At 43.5% G+C, this 23,897-nt stretch overlaps 1 protein-coding gene across 4 annotated transcripts in view; it reads left to right on the top strand.

Annotated features, from left to right (window-relative positions):
• The window catches only part of kif6 (kinesin family member 6), a 611,249-nt gene that overhangs the window by 460,233 nt on the left and 127,119 nt on the right, over window positions 1-23,897 (top strand). For 3 of the 4 annotated variants that reach the window (XM_063040644.1, XM_063040641.1, XM_063040645.1), the window contains one exon: window positions 3,796-3,846. The exons of the other annotated variant lie outside the window; for it this stretch is intronic. In XM_063040644.1, the coding sequence (XP_062896714.1) occupies window positions 3,796-3,846 (51 nt within the window). The remainder of the gene's footprint in view (window positions 1-3,795; window positions 3,847-23,897) is intronic. 4 annotated transcript variants of the gene reach the window in all.

Here is a 23,897-nt window from a genome sequence, read left to right as displayed (position 1 = left end):
CCATCAGGTTGGAGGCTACCCAGACGGAATGTAAGGTGGTGTTCCTCCAACCTGAGTGACTCCCACCTATTATGACTCCCGTCTCCCCTTCCCCCACCACTACTCTGCAACCCCGTCTCCCTCACATTCCATCAGCTACTCCTGAGCCCTCGGAGGTTCCTTCTTCCTCTAACCCTAACCCTCCCCTCTCCACTGACACCATCAGCCTCCCTCCCCCTCCCCCCTCTGATCCCAGCTCTCATCCGTGCCAGGTCTTTACCATCCCCTCCGACCTTCAACTGTCTGAGGCAGAACGCTCTGTCCTCAGTAAGGGCCTCACCTTTGTCCCCCTTCGCCTACACCTCAGCGAGTTCCGTGTTCGCCATGACACGGAACTCTTCTTCCGCCGGCTCTGTCTTCGAGCCTACTTCTTCAGCAAGGACTCTCCCACCCCCACCGATGACCCCTTCTCCTGTCTTCAACCCTCCTCCTCTACATGGACATCCTGCTCTGGTCTTCTGCCTGTTCTGGATCTCTTTATTGCTAACTGCCAATGGGACATCAACCGTCTTGACTTCACCACACCTTGTTCCCATTCCAACCTCACTCCTTCCGAACGCTCTGCTCTCCACTCCCTCTGCACTGATGCTAACCTTACTATAAAACCCGCCGATAAAGGGGATGCTATTGTAGTCTGGCGCACTGACCTCTACCTTGCCAAGGCACAGCGACAACTCGCAGATACCTCCTCTTATTTAGCCCTCGATCATAACCCCTCTAAGGAGCACCAGGCCATTGTCTCCTGCACCATCACCAACTTTATCAGCTCAGGGGATCTCCCATCCTCTGCTACCAACCTTATAGTTCCCACACCCCGCATTTCCCGTTTCTACCTCCTACCCAAGATCCACAAACCTGCAGGTGGACCCATTGTCTCAGCTTGCTCCTGCCCCACTGAACTAATTTCTGCATACCTTGACACTGTTTTATCCCCCCTTGTTCAATCCCTTCCTACCTGTGTTCGTGACACTTCTCACGCTCTGAAACTTTTCGATGATTTTAGGTTCCCTGGCCCCCAGCACTTTATTTTCACCATGGATGTCCAGTCCCTATATACTTCCATCCCCCACCAGGAAGGTCTCAAAGCTCTCTGCTTCTTTTTGGATTCCAGACCTAATCAGTTCCCCTCTGCCACCACTCTGCTCCGTCTAGCGGAATTAGTCCTTACTCTTAATAATTTCTCCTTTGGCTCCTCCCACTTTCTCCAAACTAAAGGTTCTCCAAACTATGGGCACCCGTATGGGTCCAGCTATGCCTGCTTTCTTGTTGGCTTTGTGGAACAATCTATGTTCCAAACCTATTCTGGTATCTGTCCCCCACTTTCCTTTGCTACATCAACGACTGCATTGGCGCTGCTTCCTGCACGCATGCTGAGCTCGTTGACTTCATTAACTTTGCCTCCAACTTTCACCCTGCCCTCAAGTTTACCTGGTTCATTTCCGACACCTCCCTCCCCTTTCTCAATCTTTCTGTCTCTATCTCTGGAGACAGCTTATCTACCGATGTCTACTATAAGCCTACTGACTCTCACAGCTATCTGGACTATTCCTCTTCTCACCCTGTCTCTTGCAAAAATGCCATCCCTTTCTTGCAATTCCTCCGTCTCCACTGCATCTGCTCTCAGGATGAGGCTTTTCAGTCCAGGACGAAGGAGATGTCCTTTTTTAAAGAAAGGGGCTTCCCTTCCTCCACCATCAACTCTGCTCTCAAACGCATCTCCCCCATTTCACGTACATCTGCTCTCACTCCATCCTCCCGCCACCTCACTAGGAATAGGGTTCCCCTTGTCCTCACCTACCACCCCACCAGCCTCCGGGTCCAATATATAATTCTCCGTAACTTCTGCCACCTCCAACGGGATCCCACCACTTAGCACATATTTCCCTCCCCCCTCTCTCTGCTTTCTGCAGGGATCGCTCCCTACGCGACTCCCTTGTCCATTCGTTCCCCCCATCCTTCCCCACTGATCTCCTTCCTGACACTTATCCTTGTAAGCGGAACAAGTGCTACACATACCCTTACAGTTCCTCCCTTTTCACCATTCAGGGCCCCAGACAGTCCTTCCAGGTGAGGTGACACTTCACCTGTAAGTCAGCTGAGGTGATATACTGCGTCTGGTGTTCCCGATGCAGCCTTCTATATATTGGCGAGACCCGACGCAGACTGGGAGACCGTTTCGCTGAACATCTATGCTCTGTCCGCCAGAGAAAGCAGGATCTCCCAGTGGCCACCTACTTTAATTCCATGTCCCATTCCCATTCTGATATGTCTATCCATGGCCTCCCCTACTGTCAAGTTGAAGCCACACTCAGGTTGGAGGAACAACACCTTATATTCCGTCTGGGTAACCTCCAACCTGATGGCATGAACATTGACTTCTCAAACTTCTGCTAATGCCCCACCTCCCCCTCATACCCCATCCGTTATTTATTTATTTATATACGCACATTCTTTTTCTATCTCTCCTTTTTCTCCCTCTGCCTCTCTCACTGTACTCCTTGCCCATCCTCTGGGCTTCCCCCCTCCCCCTTTCTTTCTCTCTCGGTCTCCTGTCCCATGATCCTCTCATATCCAATGATCCTCTCATATCCCTTTTGCCAATCAACTGTCCAGCTCTTGGCTCCATCCCTCCCCCTCCTGTCTTCTCCTATCATTTTGGATCTCCCCCCTCCCACTTTCAAATCTCTTACTAGCTCTTCTTTCAGTTAGTCCTGACGAAGGGTCTCGGCCCGAAACGTCGACTGTACCTCTTCCTAGAGATGCTGCCTGGCCTGCTGCGTTCACCAGCAACTTTTATATGTGTTGCAAGATAAGCTAATAACACATTTAAAACATACACAGGATTCTAAATTTTGCAAAAAGAGGGAAAAGTGTGGAAACTATGAATTTTTGCTTGATCTCCATAAATTGGTGGTTAGAGACCTTACCTGGAGTATTATGTTTATTGCTGTTTACTCCATGACTGAATCTGATAAATTTAATATGATTAAGTTAGATATCTGTGCCTGAGCACCTGCGTAACATTCAGTTGTAAATAAAACTATGTTTCTGCTTCACATGAATGAACAAAGTTGCATTGACTAAGCTGCATTCTAAGCATAAGAATCGTGAATTCCACTTGTTACAGCAATCCGTTAAAATAATGAATTTAATGTTCTAGAATCAGAATCAGGTTTAACATTACTAGTTTATGCCCTTAATTTAGTGGCAGTAGTACAATGCAGTACATGATAATATAGAAAAAGATAAATAAGTAAATCAATTACAGTAAGTATGTATAATTAAGTTAAAAGCAGTGCAAAAACAGAAATAATATAAAAAAGTGAAGTAGTGTTCATGGGTTCAATGTCCATTTAGGAATCAGATGGCAGATGGAGATGCTGTTCCTGAATTGTTGAGTGTGTGCTTTCAGGCTCCTGTACTGGTAGCAATGAGAAGAGGGCATTTCCTGGGTGATGGGGTCCTTAATAATGGACACTGCCTTTCTGAGGCACCGCTCCTTGAAGATGTCTTGGATACTACAGAGGCTAGGATCCAAGATGGAACTGAATAATTTTACAATTTTCTGTAACTTCTTTTTCATATTTTGTAGAACTTGTTCTCATTTGCTTCTGCTCATCTGAAACTAATTATTAGTATGCCACTTGATAGTAAGAATATAATACGCGTCCTGGTACATGTCTGAGACCATCTTGTTTAATAGAGATGGTTACAGTTACTAAAAATATCAGTTTGGAATTTCTTATTCTGTTGCAGACCAATTGAAAAGTCAACTGGAACAGAGAAGGATGCAAAGGGCTGCCAGTAGTAAGTAAAGAAATAGATTTGTTCAAATTCAGTATCGATCAATTATATAAATAAAACAAAAATATAGACTTATAAAGATTGAATAGCAAAATTTATTAACTACAATATCTATAGATGTTGGAAATGACCAAAAATGTTGAGCATGTAACTGGGCTGTGTTATCTGTTTATCAGTTTACATTGTTATTTAGAATTTAATGAGATGAACCCCATTTCCCAGTGTGAGATCTTAATGTCTGTGGGTATGCATATATACAGGAAATATGTTGTAAACCATGTCATAGGGTTGACTCAGTTTCAATGTTCTACATCTAGATGGTTCAACAGATTCTCTACTCACAACCCTTAATACCTTAGAAATAACTCACTTCTTAGAGCATGCTACTTATGTGCCATCCATCAGTCAGACAATTCCAGATCAGTCTATTTATATGGAGTCATTGAGATAATAATATCTTAAAGGCACTTCAGTAAGAGCATTATCAGATTAAATTTTACACCTGACTATATAAACCAGGAGAATTGGACTAACTAATTGCTTTTGCGTTGTCCAGAACTGAGCAAACAGGCCTTCAATGCTATAGCCAAAGAAAATCCTTAGATACTGTAGCCCTTCTTCACTTTTGCTCACCTGTTGTTCAACATCGGTCCTCTCAGCATTTACCCAAGCTCCTTACAACTGAGAATATAGGAAGCATAGAAGACAACTTGTGTCCAGCAGAATCCCATTGCGATCATCAGCACTTCAGAAGTATTGGTATGGAGGAATTGGCACATAGAAAAACACGAAGGTTCTGCAGGTGCTGGAAATCTTGAGCAATGCAAACACAAAATGCTGGAGGAACTCAGCAGGTTAGGTGGCATCGATGGAAAGGAATAAACAGTCAACGTTTCAGGCTGTGACCCTTCATCAGGACTGGAAAGGAAAGAGGAAGAAGCCAGAATAAGAAATTGGGGGGGAAGCTAGAAGATGATAGGTGAAGCCAGATGGGTGGGGGAGGGGAGAATGAAGTAAGAAGCTGGGCAATGATAAGCAAAAAAGATAAATGGCTAGAGAAGAAAGAATCTGGTCAGAGAGGAGAGTGGACCATGAGAGAAAGAGAAGGAGAAGGGGACCAAGAGGAGGTTATAGGCAGGTGAGGAGAAGAGGAGAGTTAAGGGGGGGGGGAGAACAGAGTGAGGAACTGAGGAAGAGTAAAAGAAGGGGAAATAGTTACTGGAAGTTGGAGATATCTTTGTTCATGCCCTCAGTTTGGAAGCTATCCTGATGGAATATGAGGTGTTGCTCTTCCAACCTGAGAGTGGCCACATTGTGGCAGTAGACGAGGCCATAGACTGATATGTCAGAATAGAACTGGGGATTGGAATTAAAATCGTTGGCCACCAGGAAATCCTGCATTTTGTGGATGCAGCGAAGGTGCTCGTCAAAGCAGTCCACAGTTTACGTTGGGTCTCTCCAGTGCAGACAAAGCCGCATTGGGAGCACTGGATAGAGTAGACAACCCCAACAGATTCCCAGATGAAGTGTTGACTCAGAACATTTTGGGGTCCTGAATGGAGGAAAGGGAGGAGGTGAATGGGCAGGTGTGACACTTCTTCTGTTTGGAGGGTTAAGTGACAGGAAGGAGATTAGTGGGGAGGGACAAATGGACAAGGGATTCATGGAGGCAGCAATCCCTGTGGAAAGTAGAGTATGTGGGGAGCGGGGAAGGTTTGGTTAAAGGTGTGTTTATTGGTAGGTTCCTATTGAAGGTGAGGGTCATTGTGGAGAATAATGTTCTGAATGGGGTGGTAAGTTGAGGACGAGAGAAATTCTATCCTAGTTAAGGCAGCGGTATGATGGGGTGAGGGTGAATGTCTTGGAAAAGAAGGAGATGAAGGTGAGGGCAGCATAAATGGTGGAAGAAGGGTATGACAGACTAGGTCTGCCACAAGTAATCTCTGTTTTGTCCCAACCCAGTAGCCTCGTAATTCTCATTATCCTGTCTGGCAGTGCTGAGGTCACACTTACCAAGTGCACATGCTCAGGGTGGGCTTAGTGGAAGAGTTCACTGTGGGGGATAGGGTCGAGTGCTGGCCTCTGAAAAATTGTTCAGGCTTATGTTAACAACTTCCCCACACCTCAACGTTCCAAAGAATGGACTTACCTTTTCTCCTAGCATGAGAGGATTGATGATACATCTCTCTTTTTGGGTAAGTGAAGAGAGAAAGAGAGTGTGGTAAGGTGTATTACTTTCATACTGAAGTTAGTCCTAAAGGTCCAACGCTACATATTTGTATTTTTCATTTTTGTCATTTTTGCTATATTGCCATTTTGCTTTTCACTGTAAAGACTTTTGCACTTTTACACCTTTTGGCACACAATAAATATGTTTACATCAAATGTGTGATTGTGGCCTGTGGTCTGATTTGTTAAAGTCCACATCTTCATAACGGCACACTACCCTCACCAAAACCTGATGGTCTGACAAAGGGAAACCTAATTCATTGAAGAATGAGGACATCTCTGATATCATGGAAAGGAAAGCCTCATCCTGGGAACAGATGCCGTGGAGATGAAAGAACTGAGAAAAGGGAATGGTATTTTTACAAGAGACAGGGTGGTAAGAGGTAAAATTAAGAAAGCTGAGGTTTATAAAACATATTGGTAGACAGTTTCTCTCCATAAATAGAGATAGAGCTTGAAAAATGGGAGAAGTGTCAGAGATAGACCAAGTCTTTTGACAGTGCTGATATACAGAGGGATCTTGGGTTACAAGTTCATAGCTCTCTGAAAGTGGCTGCACAAGTTGATAGGGTATTAAGCAAGGCGTACGACATGCTTGCCTTTAATAATCGATGTACTGAGTTCAAAGTCAGGAAGATACAACTTTATACAACAATACATCTCTGATTAGGCCACATCTTAAAGGATGTGGAGGCTTTGAATGGAATGCAGAAGAGGTTTGTCAGGATATTACCTGGATAAGAGGGCATGTGCACTGAGAAGAGGTTGGGCAAACTTAGGTTGTTTTCTCTGGAAAGGCAGAAGCTAAGAGGAGATCAGGTAAAAATTTGTAAGATTACAAAGGCATAGACAGTGTGACATCTGGTATAAGGGTTGAAATATCTAATACTAGATGGCATGCATTTAAGATGAGAGGGGGAAACTTCAAAAAGATGAACAGAGCAAGTTCTTTTACACGGGCCAGGTGGTTATCTGGAATGCGCTGTCAGTGGTGGGACTGCAGACAAATACGATAGAGGCATTTAAGAGACTGAGACAGGCACAGGAATATGCAGAGAATGGTAGAATATGGACTGTGTTAGTTTGGCACATCATCGTGGACTGAAGTGCCAGTTCCTTTGCTGTACTCTTCTGTGTTCTATGTTCATCCTGGGCCTTTGATGAGAATGCATCATAAATTGTGGACAAACATATTGGCACAAAAATACTGACAGCCAGAAAATTCTCAGCAGGTTTAAAATAATGGTGCATTCTAGCTGACCACATCTTCTCATCATTCTGTTCCTCTGTAATGATGTACAGAAAGCATCCCACTGTGTTTTTCTTAAATTAAAAGAAAACATTAGATTTCCATTTTACTGATGACTATTGCCTTATCATCTGAAATGAATTATTCTATCACCTTAGTTTTAACAGGCAGCTGCCTGGCATGAGCTTGAACTTCTCTGAGCAGATTCCAGTCATCGCTCGGCCTTCTGAAACCGATATTTCTCATTCTTTTGGAATTGGATAACTAGCACTGGGAGCACTGATTAGTATCAGATCCCTGGTGCCTATGTGCTCTGTAGAGCTACTGGTATGAAGTGCATTTGCAATCAACCCATTATTGGTTCAGTGTGCGAGTAGAAATTAGAAAAGCATGTAGGTAAACCAGACTTCCATCACTTTTCCCAAATGGAGATAACAATCAGTTTAGCTGACAGATGCCAAAATATTTTAGACTTGTAGCAATTGGATTAGCACATTGGTGAAATATGTTGGGATCTGCCAACTAAACTCATAGGTCTTGATCTGAGCATGATCCAAAATAAGGTTGTAAAGAATGGGGTAATACAGAAAGTGCTCTGGAGGTCAGGTAGTCTCCATGGAGGGAGAAACAGTTAACATTTCAGATCAGTGATCCTGCACCAGAATGTGAAGGATGATCTTAGACAATTGAAATCACACAGTATATGACCATTATTTGCACACATTATTTGCACAAGACACCCACATTTTTCATCATTTTAGGCCACTTTCTTTCTTTGCAACTTTTTTTTAATATTGTAGTTAATTCAGAATCTGAATCAGCTTTAATATCACCAGCATTATGTTGTGAAATTTGTTTACTTTGCAGCAACAGTACAATGCAATAGTTGATAAACATAGAAAAAAACTGAAATACAGTAAGTATATATATATGTATATTAAATAGATAAGTTAAAATAAGTAGCGCAAAAGCATAAATAAATAAAAATCAAGTAGTGAGGTAGTGTTCATAGGTTCAATGTCTATTTAGAAATCCTATGGCAGAAGGGAAGAAGTTGTTCCTGAATTGCTGAGTGTGTGCCTTCAGGCTCTGTACCCCTTTCCTTCTGATAACATTGAGAAGAGGTCATTTGAATTAGATAGCCACCAAACATGCTGATTGTTTTCTCCATTCTTTGGAAGAGTTGAGTAAATTTAATTCAGCTATCATATAGTGTAGGAAATTTAAATGGAGCCGATTAAAAAATTGAAGAAGGTTTCATTGTTAGAGATTGTACAATTTTGTAGAGCTTTACTCTTCCCTCATTGACAACATTCAGATCCAACTACCACCATTCCTCCAGTTACTTAACTCAGAATAATATAAATATTGTAAATAGGTAAATAAACATCTTTTTGAAAAATATTGTTGGCACTGTTGTGCCACCATACTGTGCGACAAATGGCTAATTGATTTTTTTAGACTTGTATGTAAACATTAGAGCTCCATGCAGCAGGTTAACTGGGATCTCTCCTGGTTTATCTGGTGGCATACGTGTCTGAAGTAATCAGAAGCGATGAGTCAGTCAAGGTCAGTCAGAAGAGGCAATTTTTCTGAATAAGTGAAAAATAATCTACTATAAGTCCTGACGAAGGGTCTCGGCCTGAAACGTCGACTGCGCTTCTTCCTATAGATGCTGCCTGGCCTGCTGCGTTCACCAGCAACTTTGATGTGTGTTGCTTGAATTTCCAGCATCTGCAGAATTCCTGTTGTTTGCGTAATAATCTACTAGAGTCTCTTACTTGGGGCAATCCTGTTCAGTTGCTATATTGATGATTTGGTAATAGTTAAGGAGTGGTGTCAAAACTTGAAGATAATACCAGAATCAAAAATATACTCCGTTCTTCAGAGCAAGAGAAATGGCAGGAAAATAGTGATAAGAGGAGGAAATTACCCAAGACATGGCAGATTCCATTCTTTGTTAGATTGTGAGATAATATATTTCAGTAAACGTTAGAAACAGAAGTATATCCACTGATATTCATGGCTAGTGCTCTACCTGGTCCACTTTTACATCTGGTCCCACACCTACTGATTTCATTGCTGCTGAAGAAGTTTATCTGAAGATTAAATCAATGCCTAAACTTCTACAGCCTGCTGAAGCAGATTCACGGACCCTTATTGAAAGAAATTTCTTGTCAGTTCAGTCTTATTGGCTGATTCAATAACCTATGGCAATGATTTCAAAGTCAAAGTAAATTTATTGCCAAAATTCATATATATCACCACACACTAGTTTGAGATTCAGTTTCTTGCTTGCATTTACAGGAAAATGGGCACCACAGTAGCGTAGCAGTTACCCTGACGCTAATACAGTTTGGGACGTTCCGAAGTTTGGTGTTCAGTTCCGGCAATATTCTGTAAGGAATTTGTACGATCTTCCCGTTGAAATCATGGATTTTCCCCAGGTGCTCTGGTTTTCTCCCATAGTCCAAAGATACCAGTTAGTAGACTAATTGGTCATTTAAATTGTCCGGTAATTAGGTTAGGGTTGATCTGGTTTGTGTAGCATTGCTGGGGCAGCATGGCTCAAAGGATCAGAAGAGCCTACTCAGTGCTAAATAAAAATAAATATAAAATGAAATACAATAGAATTTATGAAAAACTATAAACATGAACAAAAAATTCCAGAAGACAAATTGTGCAGAGGTACATAACTAAATAAATAATGCTGAGAACGTGAATTGTGAAGTCCTTGAAATTGAATTTGCATATTGTGAAATTAGTTCAGAGTTGAGGTGAGTGAAGTTATCCATGTTGGTTAAGGAAATATGATGGATTTAAGGTGAATCTGGTAATGTGCTCCTTTACCACCTGCCAAATGGTAACACAATGAGAGCATGGCCTGGATAAAAAACATAGAAGAACATAGAAACCCTGCAGCATAATACAGGCCCTTTGGCCCACATTGCTGTGCTGAACACATACTTACCTTAGAAATTTCCTAGGGTTACCCATCGCCCTCTATTTTTCTAAGCTCCATGTACCTATCCAGGAGTCTCTTAAAAGACCCTATTATATCCGCCTCCACCACTGTCACCGGCAGGCCATTTCATGCACTCACCACTCTCTGCGTAAAAAAACTTACCCCTGACATCTCCTCTGTACCTACTTCCAAGCACCTTAAAACAGTGCCCTCTTGTGTTAGCTACTTCAGCCCTGGGAAAAAGTCTCTGGCTATCCACGCGATCGATGCCTCTCATCATCTTATACACCTCTCATCCTCCGCCGCTTCAAAGAGAAAAGGCCAAGTTCACTCAACCGGTTCTCATAAGGCATGCTCTCCAATCCAGGCAACGTCCTTGTAAATCTTCTCTGTACTCTTTCTATAGTTTCCACATTCTTCCTGTTGTGAGGTGACCAGAACTGAGCACAGTACTCCAAGTGGGGTCTGACCAGGGTCCGATGTAGCTGTAACATTACCTCTCGGCTCTTAAATTCAATCCTATGGTTGATGAAGACCAATGAACCGTATGCCTTCTTAACCCCAGAGTCAACCTGCATAGCAGCTTTGAGTGTCCTATGGACTTGGACCCCAAGATCCCTCTGATCCTCCACACTGCCAAGAGTCTTACCATTAATACTATATTCTGCCATCATATTTGACCTACCAAAATGAACCACCTCACACTTATCCGGGTTGAACTCCATCTGCAACTTCTCAGCCCAGTTTTGCATCCTATCAATGTCCCACTGTAACCTCTGACAGTCCTCCACGCTATCCACAACATCCTCAACCTTTGTGCCATCAGCAAATTTACTAACCCATCCCTCCACTTCCTCATCCAGGTTATTTATAAAAATCACGAAGAGTAAGGGTCCCAGAACAGATCCCTGACGCACACCACTGGTCACCAACCTCCATGCAGAACATGACCCGTCTACAACCACTCTTTGCCTTCTGTGGGCAAGCCAATTCTGAATCGACAAAGCAATGTCCCCTTGAATCCCATGCCTCCTTACTTTCTCAATAAGCCTTGCATGGTTACTTTATCAAATGCCTTGCTGAAATCTATATACACTACATCTACTGCTCTATCTTCATCAACATGTTTAGTCACATCCTCAAAAAATTCATTCAGGCTAGTAAGGCTTGACCTGCCTTTGGTAAAGCCATGCTGGCTATTCCTAATCATATTATGCCTCTCCAAATGTTCATAAATCCTGCCTCTCAGGATCTTTTCCATCAACTTACCAACCACTGAAGTAAGACTCACTGGTCTATAATTTCCTGGGCTATCTCTACTCCTTTTCTTGAATAAGGGAACAACATCTGCAACCCTCCAATTCTCTGGAACCTCTCCCGTCCCCATTCATGATGCAAAGATCATTGCCAGAGGCTCAGCATTCTCCTCCCTTGCCTCCCACAGTAGCCTGGATGGTGGGAAGTGCTTGATGATGGATGCTGCTTTCTTGTGACAGTGCTCCTTGTAAGTGTGTTCAATGGTTACACCATAGTCTGTGATGGACTGGGCTGTATCCACCTCTTTCTAAAGACTTTTCTGTTCCTGAACATTGGTGTTTTCACACCAGGCTATGATGTAACCAGTCAGGACACTTTCCACTGTGCATCTATAAAAGTTTATCAAAGCTTTCGATGACATGCTGACTCTACCCAAAGTTCTAAGAAAGTAGAGGTGCTGATTCCAGACTAAAAATAATGAGTTGCTGAAGGATCTCAGCAGGTCAGGCAGCATCTGTGGAGGGAAATAGACAGTTGATGTTACAGAATCTTTATGTGAACTGAAAGAGTAGAGAAGAGTAAGCCTGTATACAGAGGTGAGTGTCACAACTACTGATTCGGCAGCAGCACAGATACTGCAATTGTGCTTGTGAATATGCACGTGTCAGCTAATTATTATTTAATTGTGATAGTTTTTCAGTAACTCCATACTTGCATCATAGTGCTTGTTGAGATTTAGTCAGAGCACAGCAACGCTTCGCTGCCTGTTTGCATTCAGCCTTGCCTAAGAAATGGACTGTCGAGTCAACTGATTCTGAAGACTAGTGATGTAGGCTTTGTTTTCCATTTGAGAGTTTTAGTTAACAGCCCTGTTTGGCCTAGCGCTTATTGTTTTATTTTCCCTTTAACACTGTTTGCATTAAAGTTTTGTGAGCTATCGACCCGCTTCAGTGTCTCTCACTCCGCACTTGGGCCATATCCAAATCTAGTGACAGTGAGGTGGTAGGATGAAACAAAAATGGAAAGTGATTGGTGAATCCAAGTGATAAGTGGTTAGGTGGTGGAAGGATGGGTAGGGAAACTGACAGGCTGGGAGGTGACGGATGGAAGTCTATGAAAAGTGGAGTGGAACCAAGTAATGGAGGGATTGTGCACAGATGGGTACAACGGGGGCAGAGTGGATAGGAAATCCAATTGGCGCTATGTGTTTTGCTCTAGATTTCTGCATCTTGAGTCTCCATTCTGATTCTAGATTCTAAAAATGTTGCATTAATTATACAATGAACTGAAGTGTTCTTGGTACTATAGAGATGCAGAGGATATTAGGGTACAATAACAGAATATTAACAGGTAATTAACATATTTATGAGGCTATATAAATATTCTAGTAGAATTCAAGATTTTAACTATAACGGGCATTGGAGACATTAAAACCATGATATTAATGAAATATAATAAAAAATGTTAATACTATGTGTAAGATTTCAGACTCTACTACAGAATCACTGAGATTTCTAAGAAAAGGTTCAGTTCAACTAAAGGGATCACTCCTTCCTTGAACATTGATAAGTATGGTGAAATACAAATATCAGGGGACATCTGACCAATTGAGCAAAATCCTGTTAGAGGCAGGTACAATACAATGTTTAAAAACATTTAAGTGGGTACATACCTAGAATAGGTTTTGGATATCATGGGCCAAATGCAGACAAATGAGACTGGCTTGGATAGACATTGCTTGGCATGGACATTTGTCATGGTCCAGTCCATATTCCTTATTCCAGGCTTTATGGTTTTCCCCATTTTCTGTTGAGGCAGCTGATTCTCGATTGTACTGGCTTCATAAATACCTTCAGGATTCAGCCTCTGGTTGCTGGATTGTTCCTGTCCATACCCCCTGTCTGAATCCTTTCCCTTGCCTTTTGTTGCCTCATCTGAAGTCTTGCCTGTAACCCTTGCCTGTACCACTGTTGAAGTTCAGTTGCCGGAGCAAGATAAGGAACTGTCTATCATTGTTTTGAACTGCCTCTGTGTCCACACCTTCAGTAGGTAGGTCCGGCTGTTTGCTGCTACCTAGTGTTGGGATCTGTCTTTGTGTCCTTGCCTTCACTAGGTAGGTCCGGCTGTTTGCTGCTACCTTGTGTTGAGAACCGTCTCATCGTATTCCGCATTCTGTGTAATGAGTCCCGGCCCAACGTCCTGTACCCAAGGAGGGGTCCCGGCTCTGTATTCCATGTTCCTGTCTTTCCCTTGACCAAGGCTTTGTGTTCCTGTCTCTCCCTCGACCAAGTCAAGGTTTCGGGGTCTCATCCAGTCCTAGCCACGATCCAAGAACCTTGTCCTGTCCAAGCCATGGCTTTGTGTTCTCATCTTATCCATGTGTCTCGCCCAGCCCAGGAGTACTTTGCCTAGCCCGGTGCTGGGGTTCCCTCATCCTGTGCTGGGGTTCCCTTGCCCTGTCCAGGAGTCTCACGTCCAGTCCTGTAGCCACATCCATTCCTGTAGCCGCGTCATGTCCTCGCCTAGTTCCAGGGTCCGAGCCTGAGCCAAGACCCAGGTTCTGGGTCCTTGTCCAGTCTCTGGCTCGGAGCCCAAGCCCAGGCTCCTAGTTCCCAGTTCCGTATCCTGGTTCCGCTATCCTAGTCAAGTTCTTGCCCAGGCCCTGTATCCTTGTCTCATCCAGGGCCTGTGTCATGTCCAGTGTCCTTTCTTCCCCACTTCCCTTGCTTTCTTGACTAACTTAGTCCTGTTCTTTGTGCTTCAGTGTCTGTGCCTCGCATTTGGGTCCACCTCCCACCAGCACCCCCCTTTATGACAACATTAGGCCAAAGGGCCCCTCTATATTTATAAAACTCAGTGATTTTAGAGTAATGTAGGTCTTGAGATGGCTTAAACAAAATAGTTAATATTATGGAAAGTTGGTGTCCCATTTTTAAAAATAAGCCATTTTTTGTAATTCAAGAGTCAGTAAGTTTATGTTTCCATTCTGATACACATTTTGTCTCCATCTATTTGGCATGATCTGCAGAACTCTTCCAGCATTTTATTTTACGTTATTTGTCACAGAAAGATGTTGCCACTTACACAATTAAAAAAGAAGTGCAATGGAATCAGGAAGATGAGCACAGGGCTTTGACCTGAAAGTCAGTGAGTCCTTTCCTCCCACAGGTGATACTTGTCTGGCTGAGTTCTTCCAGCAGAGAGCTTGTTGCTAAAGCAGAAGCATCTTTACACAAAAATAAAATTGGTGATTGGTGTACTGAGAAGTAGTATAACCTGACAGGCAGGTTGTGCCAGGTAGGGGGGAAGAACAAGGGTGGAGTTAACATAGTGACAGGTGAATGATAGATGAAGACAGGCAAAGAAAGAAACAAATCTTTTCCTCCCACAGATGCTGTTGGACTGACTGAATTCCTCTAGCAGATTGTTTGCTGCTCCAAAATCTGTTCTCAGGTCTGTTCAGTTCACACATGTTAGATTAGCTTGGATGAATATAAAAAACAAATTCATTCTTTATTTTCACTCCAGTCTGCTCACTAAAGACTGGATAAACGTTAATATCTGCTCGTCTATTGTGGTTTTTTGCCACGTAGCTGTTGTGTACAGTCCTGGTGATAACTTCATTGATGTGTGCACTGAGGAACTTGAAACTGCTCACCCTCTCATTTACTGTGAATGCCTGCAAGAAAACAAATGTCAGGGTAGTGTATGGTGACATATGTGTACTTTGATAATAAATTTGCTTTGAACTTTGAACTTCATTTTTCTAGGGAGACTTTGAGGCCTTGTTTTTCCTTCTGCCAAGTGAACTTACCATGATAGAACTTGAAATAGAGCATGATTTTTGAGAGTCAGGTTTTGGGCATGCAGTGTGACTTGCCCAACCTAGCCAAATGACTGTAACCATGTTCTCAATACTATGGATGTATTCGAGAGTGTATTGATTGGCTACATTATGGCCTGGTATGGGAACACCAATATTTTGAACAGCCAATCCTACAAAAGATACTGGATTTGGCCCAGTGCATCAGGGTAAAGCCCTTTCAACCACTGAGCACATCTACATGAAACACTCTCAGAGGAAAGCAGCATCCATTATCAGAGATCCCCACCACCCAGGTCTTTCTCTTTTCTCACTGCTGCCATCAGGTAAAAGGTACAAGAGCCTCAGGACTTGCACCACCAGGTCCAAGAACAGTTACTACCCCTCAACAATCAAGCTCTTAAACAGAGGGGTTAACCTCATTCACTTGCCTATCCATTCAGATGTTCCCACAACCAATGATCTCACTTTAAGGACTTTTTATCTTGTTATCTCATGTTCCCATTATTTATTACTATTTACTTATAGTTACATTTGCACAGTTTGTTACCTTCTGCACTCTAATTGATCCTGTTGTGGTTTCTATTCTACAGAGTATGCCCACAGGAAAATATATCTCAGGGTTGTATATGGTGACATACAGTATATGCACTTACATGATAAAATTTACTTTGAACTTTGAATTTTAAAGATTCTTTAGAGAGAGCAGTGATGGTACCTGTCCAGTGCCTAGAGATGTCCGCTAGAGGTGGATTAAGTCAAAAAGACCATGAGCTTTGTGCCAGGTCTGAGAGGTTGATCTTCAAACATCCTTTTTCCATGATCAACTAAAGGCTGTGCTGGTGTATTAACGATGACACTGGATTTCACCATTGAGAGATAGACTCTAAGATAGAGAAATTAATCTATTTTCCAGAGTCTCACCAAGGCAATGTGGTGCACTGGTGAGAAGTTGGTAGGAGACCTTTCTCTTATGGGTGTTGTGTGTACATCTATCTTTTTGCCAGCTTCATTGATAGGGTGGTTTGACAAGACTGAAGTACCTACTGCAAACTCTGTTCAATCACCAATTACCCTATCCCTCTCTCCAGAAACTATCTAAGACCATCCATGTTGTTGGACTTCACGTTGAGTTGACTGCATCACAGTGAGATATAGCATAGAAACAGGCCCTTTGGCCCACCATGTCTGTACCAACCATGAACCACCTATTTTCATACTCATCCCACCTTAACCTATTGTATTCTTGCCCACATTCCCATCAACTCCCCACAGATTCTGCCACTCTATACACTAAGGGCGATTTAGAATGGCCAACTAACCTATCGATTCTTTCAATTTTGGAAAATGGAAGGAAGCCAGATTTCCTGGAGAAATCGATGTGGTGACAGGGTGAATGTGCAAATTCTGCACAAGTAGCACCAAAGGTCAGGATCAAGCTCAGACCCCCTAGAGCTTTTAGAAAGATTGTGTCAGCACTTTGCAAAACATTTCTGCTCTGTCAACAAGGATGACTCTGAGATTCTGGTCGCTGATCATTTTTAATTCTCAATTCAACTCTATCATGGATCTCTATTGTCAACAATTGCATTGTTTTACCAAGAACAAGCTCAAATAATAGGCCTTCATTTTCCAGCTGTGGCTTAGCAATGAGTATAACAATTTCAGGTACCCACTGTTTATTTTCCATCCACCAGATATGACTCTACCTCTCTGTTACAATTGTTTCCATTCTCTTTTTGTATGAACTGCTGATTTAATGTTGTTGTTATATTGATATCTTTATCAATGTAATTAATAAATTGATACTTTAATCGATAAGCTTTGTTCCTTGGCCCCAGAGTAACGCTGTCTTGTTTGGCTATATTCATGGGCATTCATGTATGCGTTGAATGACAATTAGACTTGAACTAATTTAACTACTCTGATCTATCACAAACACTTCTTCTCTATTCCTTCCCCTCTGTAACATAAAGCACTCTTGTTCTCATCTTTCCATCTCTGAAGGTTCCTTAACCCAAAGCATCTCCCTATTGATGCTGTCTGACCTACTAGGTGCTTCAACTATTCACGGTTTTTGATAATTACTCCTTATTTGACTTGGCATAAAATTATGACAAGGGGACAGAGCTACAAGATAAGTGGATAGTCATTTAAAACAGGTGCTTAGAAATTTCTTCACTCAGAGGATAGTCAATGTTGGGAATTCTCTACCCCAAAAGGTAGAGAATATATGAGATGGAGATGGATAATTATTTGAAACATTTAAGAATTAAGGATTGGGGGAACTGGCACAGAAAGACAGTTGAGTCAACGTAGCTCAGCCATGATGCCATTGAATAACAAAACAGTCTTGAGGTGTCTTGGAGCCTACTTCTGCACCTATTTTAATAGAACATAGAATAGTACAGAACAGTACAGGCCTTTCAGCTCACAATGTTGTGCCGACCCTCAAACCCTGCCTCCCATATAAGCCCCCACCTTAAATTCCTCCACATACCTGTCTAGTAGTCTCTTAAACTTCACTAGTGTATCTGCCTCCACCACTAACTCAAGCAGTGCATTCCACGCACCAACCACTCTCTGAGTAAAAAACCTTCCTCTAATATCCCCCTTGAACTTCCCACCCCTTACCTTAAAGCCATGTCTTCTTGTATTGAGCAGTGGTGCCCTGGGGAAGAGGCACTGGCTATCCACTCAATCTATTCCTCTTATTATCTTGTACGCCTCTATCATGTCTTCTCTCATCCTCCTTCTCTCCAAAGAGTAAAGCCCTAGCTCCCTTAATCTCTGATCATAATGCATACTCTCTAAACCAGGCAGCATCCTGGTAAATCTCCTCTGTACCCTTTCCAATGCTTCCACATCCTTCCCGTAGTGAGGCGACCAGAACTGGACACAGTACACCAAGTGTGGCCTAACCAGAGTTTTATAGAGCTGCATCATTACATCACGACTCTTAAGCACTATCCCTCGACTTATGAATGCTAACACCCCATAATCTTTCTTAACTACCCAATCCACCTGTGAGGAAACTTCCAGGGATCTGTAGACATGTATCCCCAGATCCCTCTGCTCCACCACACTACCAAGTATCCTGCCATTTACTTTATACTCTGCCTTGGAGTTTGTCCTTCCAAAGTGTACCACCTCACACTTCTCCGGGTTGAACTCCATCTGCCACTTCTCAGCCCACTTCTGCATCCTATCAATGTCTCTCTGCAATCTTTGACAATCCTCTGCACTATCTACAACACCACCAACCTTTTTGTCGTCTGCAAACTTGCCAACCCACCCTTCTACCCCCACATCCAGGTCGTTAATAAAAATCACGAAAAGTAGAGGTCCCAGAACAGATCCTTGTGGGACACCACTAGTCACAATCCTCCAATCTGAATGTACTCTCTCCACCACGACCCTCTGCTTTCTGCAGACAAGCCGATTCTGAATCCACCTGGCCAAACTTCCCTGGATCCCATGCCTTCTGACTTTCTGAATAAGCCTACCCTGTCGAACCTTGTCAAATGCCTTACTAAAATCCATATAGATCACATCCACTGCAATACCCTCATCTATATGCCTGGTCACCTCCTCAAAGAACTCTATCGGGCTTGTTAGACACGATCTGCCCTTCACAAAGCCATGCTGACTGTCCCTGATCAAACCATGATTCTCTAAATGCCCAGAGATCCTATCTCTAAGAATCTTTTCCAACAGCTTTCCCACCACAGACGTAAGGCTTGCTGGCCTATACTTACCCGGACTATCTCTACTACCTTTTTTGAACAAGGGGACAATATTCGCCTTCCTCCAATTCTCCGGTACCATTCCCGTGGACAACGAGGACATAAAGATCCTAGCCAGAGGCTCAGCAATCTCTTCTCTCGCCTCGTGGAGCAACCTGGGCAATATTCCGTCAGGCCCCAGGGACTTACCCGTTCTAATGTATTTTAACAACTCCAACATCTCCTCTCCCTTAATATCAACATGCTCCAGAACATCAACCTCACTCATATTGTCCTCACCATCATCAAGTTCCTTCTCATTGGTGAATACTGAAGAGAAGTATTCATTGAGGACCTCGCTCGCTTCCACCACCTCCAGGCACATCTTCCCACCTTTATCTCTAATTGGTCCTGCCTTCACTCCTGTCTTCCTTTTTTTCTTCACATAATTAAAGAATGCCTTTGGGTTTTCCTTTACCCTACTCGCCAAGGCCTTCTCATGCCCCCTTCTTGCTCTTCTCAGCCCCTTCTTCAGCTCCTTTCTTGCTTCCCTATATTCCTCAATAGACCCATCTGATCCTTGCTTCCTAAACCTCATGTATGCTGCCTTCTTCCACCTGACTAGATTTTCCACCTCACTTGTCACCCATGGTTCCTTGACCCTACCATTCTTTATCTTCCTCACCGGGACAAATTTATCCCTAACATCCTGCAAGAGATCTCCGAACATCGACCACATGTCCATAGTACATTTCCCTGCAAAAACATCATCCCAATTCATACCCGCAAGTTCTGGCCTTATAGCCTCATAGTTTGCCCTTCCCCAATTAAAAATTTTTCTGTCCTCTCTGATTCTATCCTTTTCCATGATAATGCTAAAGGCCAGGGAGCGGTGGTCACTGTCTCCCAGATGCTCACCCACTGAGAGATCTGTGACCTGACCCGGTTCATTACCTAGTACTAGATCTAGTATGGCATTCCCCCTGGTCGGCCTGTCCACATACTGTGACAGGAATTCGTCCTGGACACACTTAACGAACTCTGCCCCGTCTAAACCATTGGAACTAATCAGGTGCCAATCAATATTAGGGAAGTTAAAGTCACCCATGATAACAACCCTGTTATTTTTGCACCTTTCCAAAATCTGCCTTCCAATCTGCTCAGTATCTCTGCTGCTACCAGGGGGCTTATAGAATACTCCCAATAGAGTAACTGCTCCCTTCCTGTTCCTGACTTCCACCCATACTGACTCAAAAGAGGATTCTGCTACATTACCCACCCTTTCTGTAGCTGTAATAGTATCCCTGACCAGTAATGCCACCCCCCCTCCCCTTTTTCCACCCTCTCTATCCCTTTTAAAGCACTGAAATCCAGGAATATTGAGAATCCATTCCTGCCCTGGTGCCAGCCAAGTCTCTGTAATGGCCACTACGTCATAATTCCATGTATGTATCCAAGCTCTCAGTTCATCACCCTTGTTCCTGATGCTTCTTGCATTGAGGTACACACACTTCAGCCCTTCTACCTTACTGTCTTTACACCATTTATTCTACTTCTCTTTCCTCAAAGCCTCTCTGTATGTTAGATCTGGCTTTACTCCATGCACTTCTTTTACTGCTCTATCGCTCCGGGTCCCATCCTCCTCGCAAATTAGTTTAAACCCTCCCAAACCATGCCAGCGAACCTACCTGCAAGGTTATTGCTCCCCCTCGAGTTCAGGTGCAACCCATCCAATCTGTACAGGTCCCACCTTCTCCAGAAGAGATACCAATGATCCAAAAATCTAAAACCCTGCTCCCTGCACCAACTCCTCAGCCACACATTCAACTGCCATCTCCTCCAATTCTTACCATCGCTGTCACGTAGCACTGGCGGCAATCCTGAGAACGCCACCCTTGAGGTCCTGTTCTTCAGCCTTCTGCCTAGTTACCTAAGCTCACACTTCAGGACCTCATCCCTCTTCCTGCCTATGTCATTGGTCCCAACATTTATCACGACTTCTGGTTGCTTTCCCTCTCGTACCAGGATGTCATGCACCCGGTCAGAGACGTCCCGGACCCTGGCACCTGGGAGGCAACAAACCATGCGGGTGTCCTTCTCATGTCCACAAAATCTCCTTCTGCTCCCCTAACTATAGAGTCTCCAGTGACAACAGTTCTCCTCTTCTCCGTCCCACGCTTCTGCACCACCGGGTCAGACTCAGTGCCGGAGGCCCTGCCACCGTGGCTCACACCTGGTTGCTCGTCCCCGCCAACAGTATCCAGGACGGTAAACTTATTATTTAGGGGAATAGCTACAGGGGTGCTCTGCACCACCTGTCTGCTCACCTTTGCTTTCTCCCCTCTGACTGTCACCCAACGACCTGCTTCCGACAGCCTAGGTGAGACTACTTCCCTGTAGCTCTCATCTATGACTGCCGCATTCTCCCTTATGAGTCGAAGGTCATCCAGCTGCTGCTCCAGATTCCTTACACGGTCTTCCAGATTGCCCAGCCGTATGCACTTCTGGCAGATATGACTCTGCGGCAGAGGGGCGTTCCCCCAAGACTGCCACATCTCACATGATAGGCACATCACCGTCTCAGGAGGCATTGTAAAGACTAACTGCGAGCAAGCTTGTCCTCCGCCTCTTCTCGTCGAAGCCTCTCGAGTCAAAGCCTCAAAGCTCCACTCCGTCACTGGCCCACTCACTCACTGGCCGCTTTCTTGTGTTCTTAGTTATAGGTTCTATATAAATAGAATTTACTGTTGTCCAGTGGCATTAATAAATCAAGCGAAATATGTACCCCATTCTGGTGTGCCTACATTTTCAGCTCAGAGTACTTTACCACTTATCTGAAGGCCTTTGGGTCAGCATTCTGACAAGTCTGTGATGTCCACAATCTGGTCAACTCATCATTCTAGTAAAAATGGTGTTACTTCTCTTTCTGATACACTAAATCCCTTTTACTTTGTGTAAAGTACAGATTAAATAACTTGAGACAGTGGAGTGTGCAGGATAACTCACTGCTGACATGAAGCCACGTAATTCACTGCCATAACTTAGGTAGCCTTTGTCACATTGCATAACACTACATTTGGCAGCCTTATAATATTGATTGTATCCTTGAAGCTCAATTTCTGGATGAGTTTAATAAGCTCAGTTTGTTAGCTTGTCAGACTTTTAAATAAAACTGACAAAAGATTTACAAATGCATTTGGCTTATATCTGATCCTATTAAATGTTTTTTTCTACAATCAATTAAATTTATTGGATTGAAAAGCAAAAAAACTATAGACGCTGGACATCGGAATTAAAATATTGAGTGCTAGATTTCTGCTGAAAAATCATTGACCAGTAATATTAGTTCTTGTTTATCTCCTCAGTGATATTGCTTGAACTGCTGAGTCTTTCCAACATTCTTGCTTTTTACGAATGCTACATGTTTTCAGTGGATTTCCATAATCTGTAATGTTTTGAGTTTCAATCTCAAAACGTCATCTCTCTGGCAACAAAACTAATGAACCGGATTAGATAAGAGCCAGTTATTATTTTGCCCATTTGATTTAAATGTATACGTCAGGGTCATAGAGCTATACAGCATGGAAAACATGTCCTTTGGCCCAATGTTATCCCCCCCTCCCGGTCCACCCTCAGGGTCGCTCGGCTCGCTGTCGTCTAGGGAAACAGCCTCGGCCCCGGCAAACTGGGTAATTTGTTTGTGTGGATGCTGTGTGAGGTACCCCACCCCGCCCAAATAACAGACAATACACCAGATGCAATTAAATGATATACAGTTTATAGATATTACTGGAACTATATAATTAAAAGAGAATAAAATATAAAAGGAAAATAAAAGGCGCCACACTTATCAAAGTTCAATCTCTTCGTGCACAAAAACCATTGGAGCTCAAGGACCTTCTTCTTCACCCTGCGACCCCCTCGGACCACCTCGACCGGCCGCCTGGGACCAACAACGGTGGTCAACCAGACACTCCACACAAGTCCGTCTCCATCTCCTCGCCGAATGTCCCGCTCGGGATCCGACCCCGTTAGCGGACTGACAGCACCTCGTCCATCCTCTGTCTCGCTCTCCCGCCTTCTCCCCCAAAACCCCGCGCATATAGTATCTTCAAATACACCAAAACCATAACAACTATCCCAATTGGTTAATTGCACTCTCTTATCACATTCTAAAGCAAAAACAAGCTGCTAGCGCAAACTTTCTCAGCGTTTAACACAACAAAGCCGCATTCCCCAGATTAACATAACAAAGACGCCATTTTAATTAGCCTCCGCAGTAACATAAAAGTCAAAACCCTCTTACACCAGCTTATCAAGTTATCCATCAGAGTTTGTCCCATTTGCCTCCATTTAGAACATGTTCCTCTAAACGTGTCCTATCCATGTTCCTGTCCAAGTGTCTTTTAAGTCAGAATCAGAAACAAATTTAGTCTCACCAGCATATGTTGTCAAATTTGCTAATTTTATGGCACCAGTATAATGAAAAAAACTGAATTACATTATGTATTTAATGATAGTCACCTACTGCAGGGAGATGCAGAACTGCTGTGTACTCTGTTTCACCGAGACCTGGCTCTCCCCTGCCACCCCGACTGTGCCATCCGACGGGAGAAATTTTCAATCCATCAGATGTACCGCATGGGGTCCTCAGGCAAGCGGAGGGGAGGTGGTGTCTGCCTACTGATCAACACTGCGTGGTGCTCGGACACAGTGGCACTGACAAGCTCCTGCAGCCCAGACCTAGAACACCTGTCGGTGAAGTGTTGTCCCCACTATCTGCCACAGGAATTCACCTCGGTCATA

Source organism: Mobula hypostoma, chromosome 2 (assembly GCF_963921235.1).
Source record: "Mobula hypostoma chromosome 2, sMobHyp1.1, whole genome shotgun sequence".
NCBI classification, from domain to species: Eukaryota; Metazoa; Chordata; class Chondrichthyes; order Myliobatiformes; family Myliobatidae; genus Mobula; species Mobula hypostoma.
The sequence above is the reverse complement of the archived record's forward strand: the minus strand, read 5'-3'. Positions and strand labels throughout refer to the sequence as shown.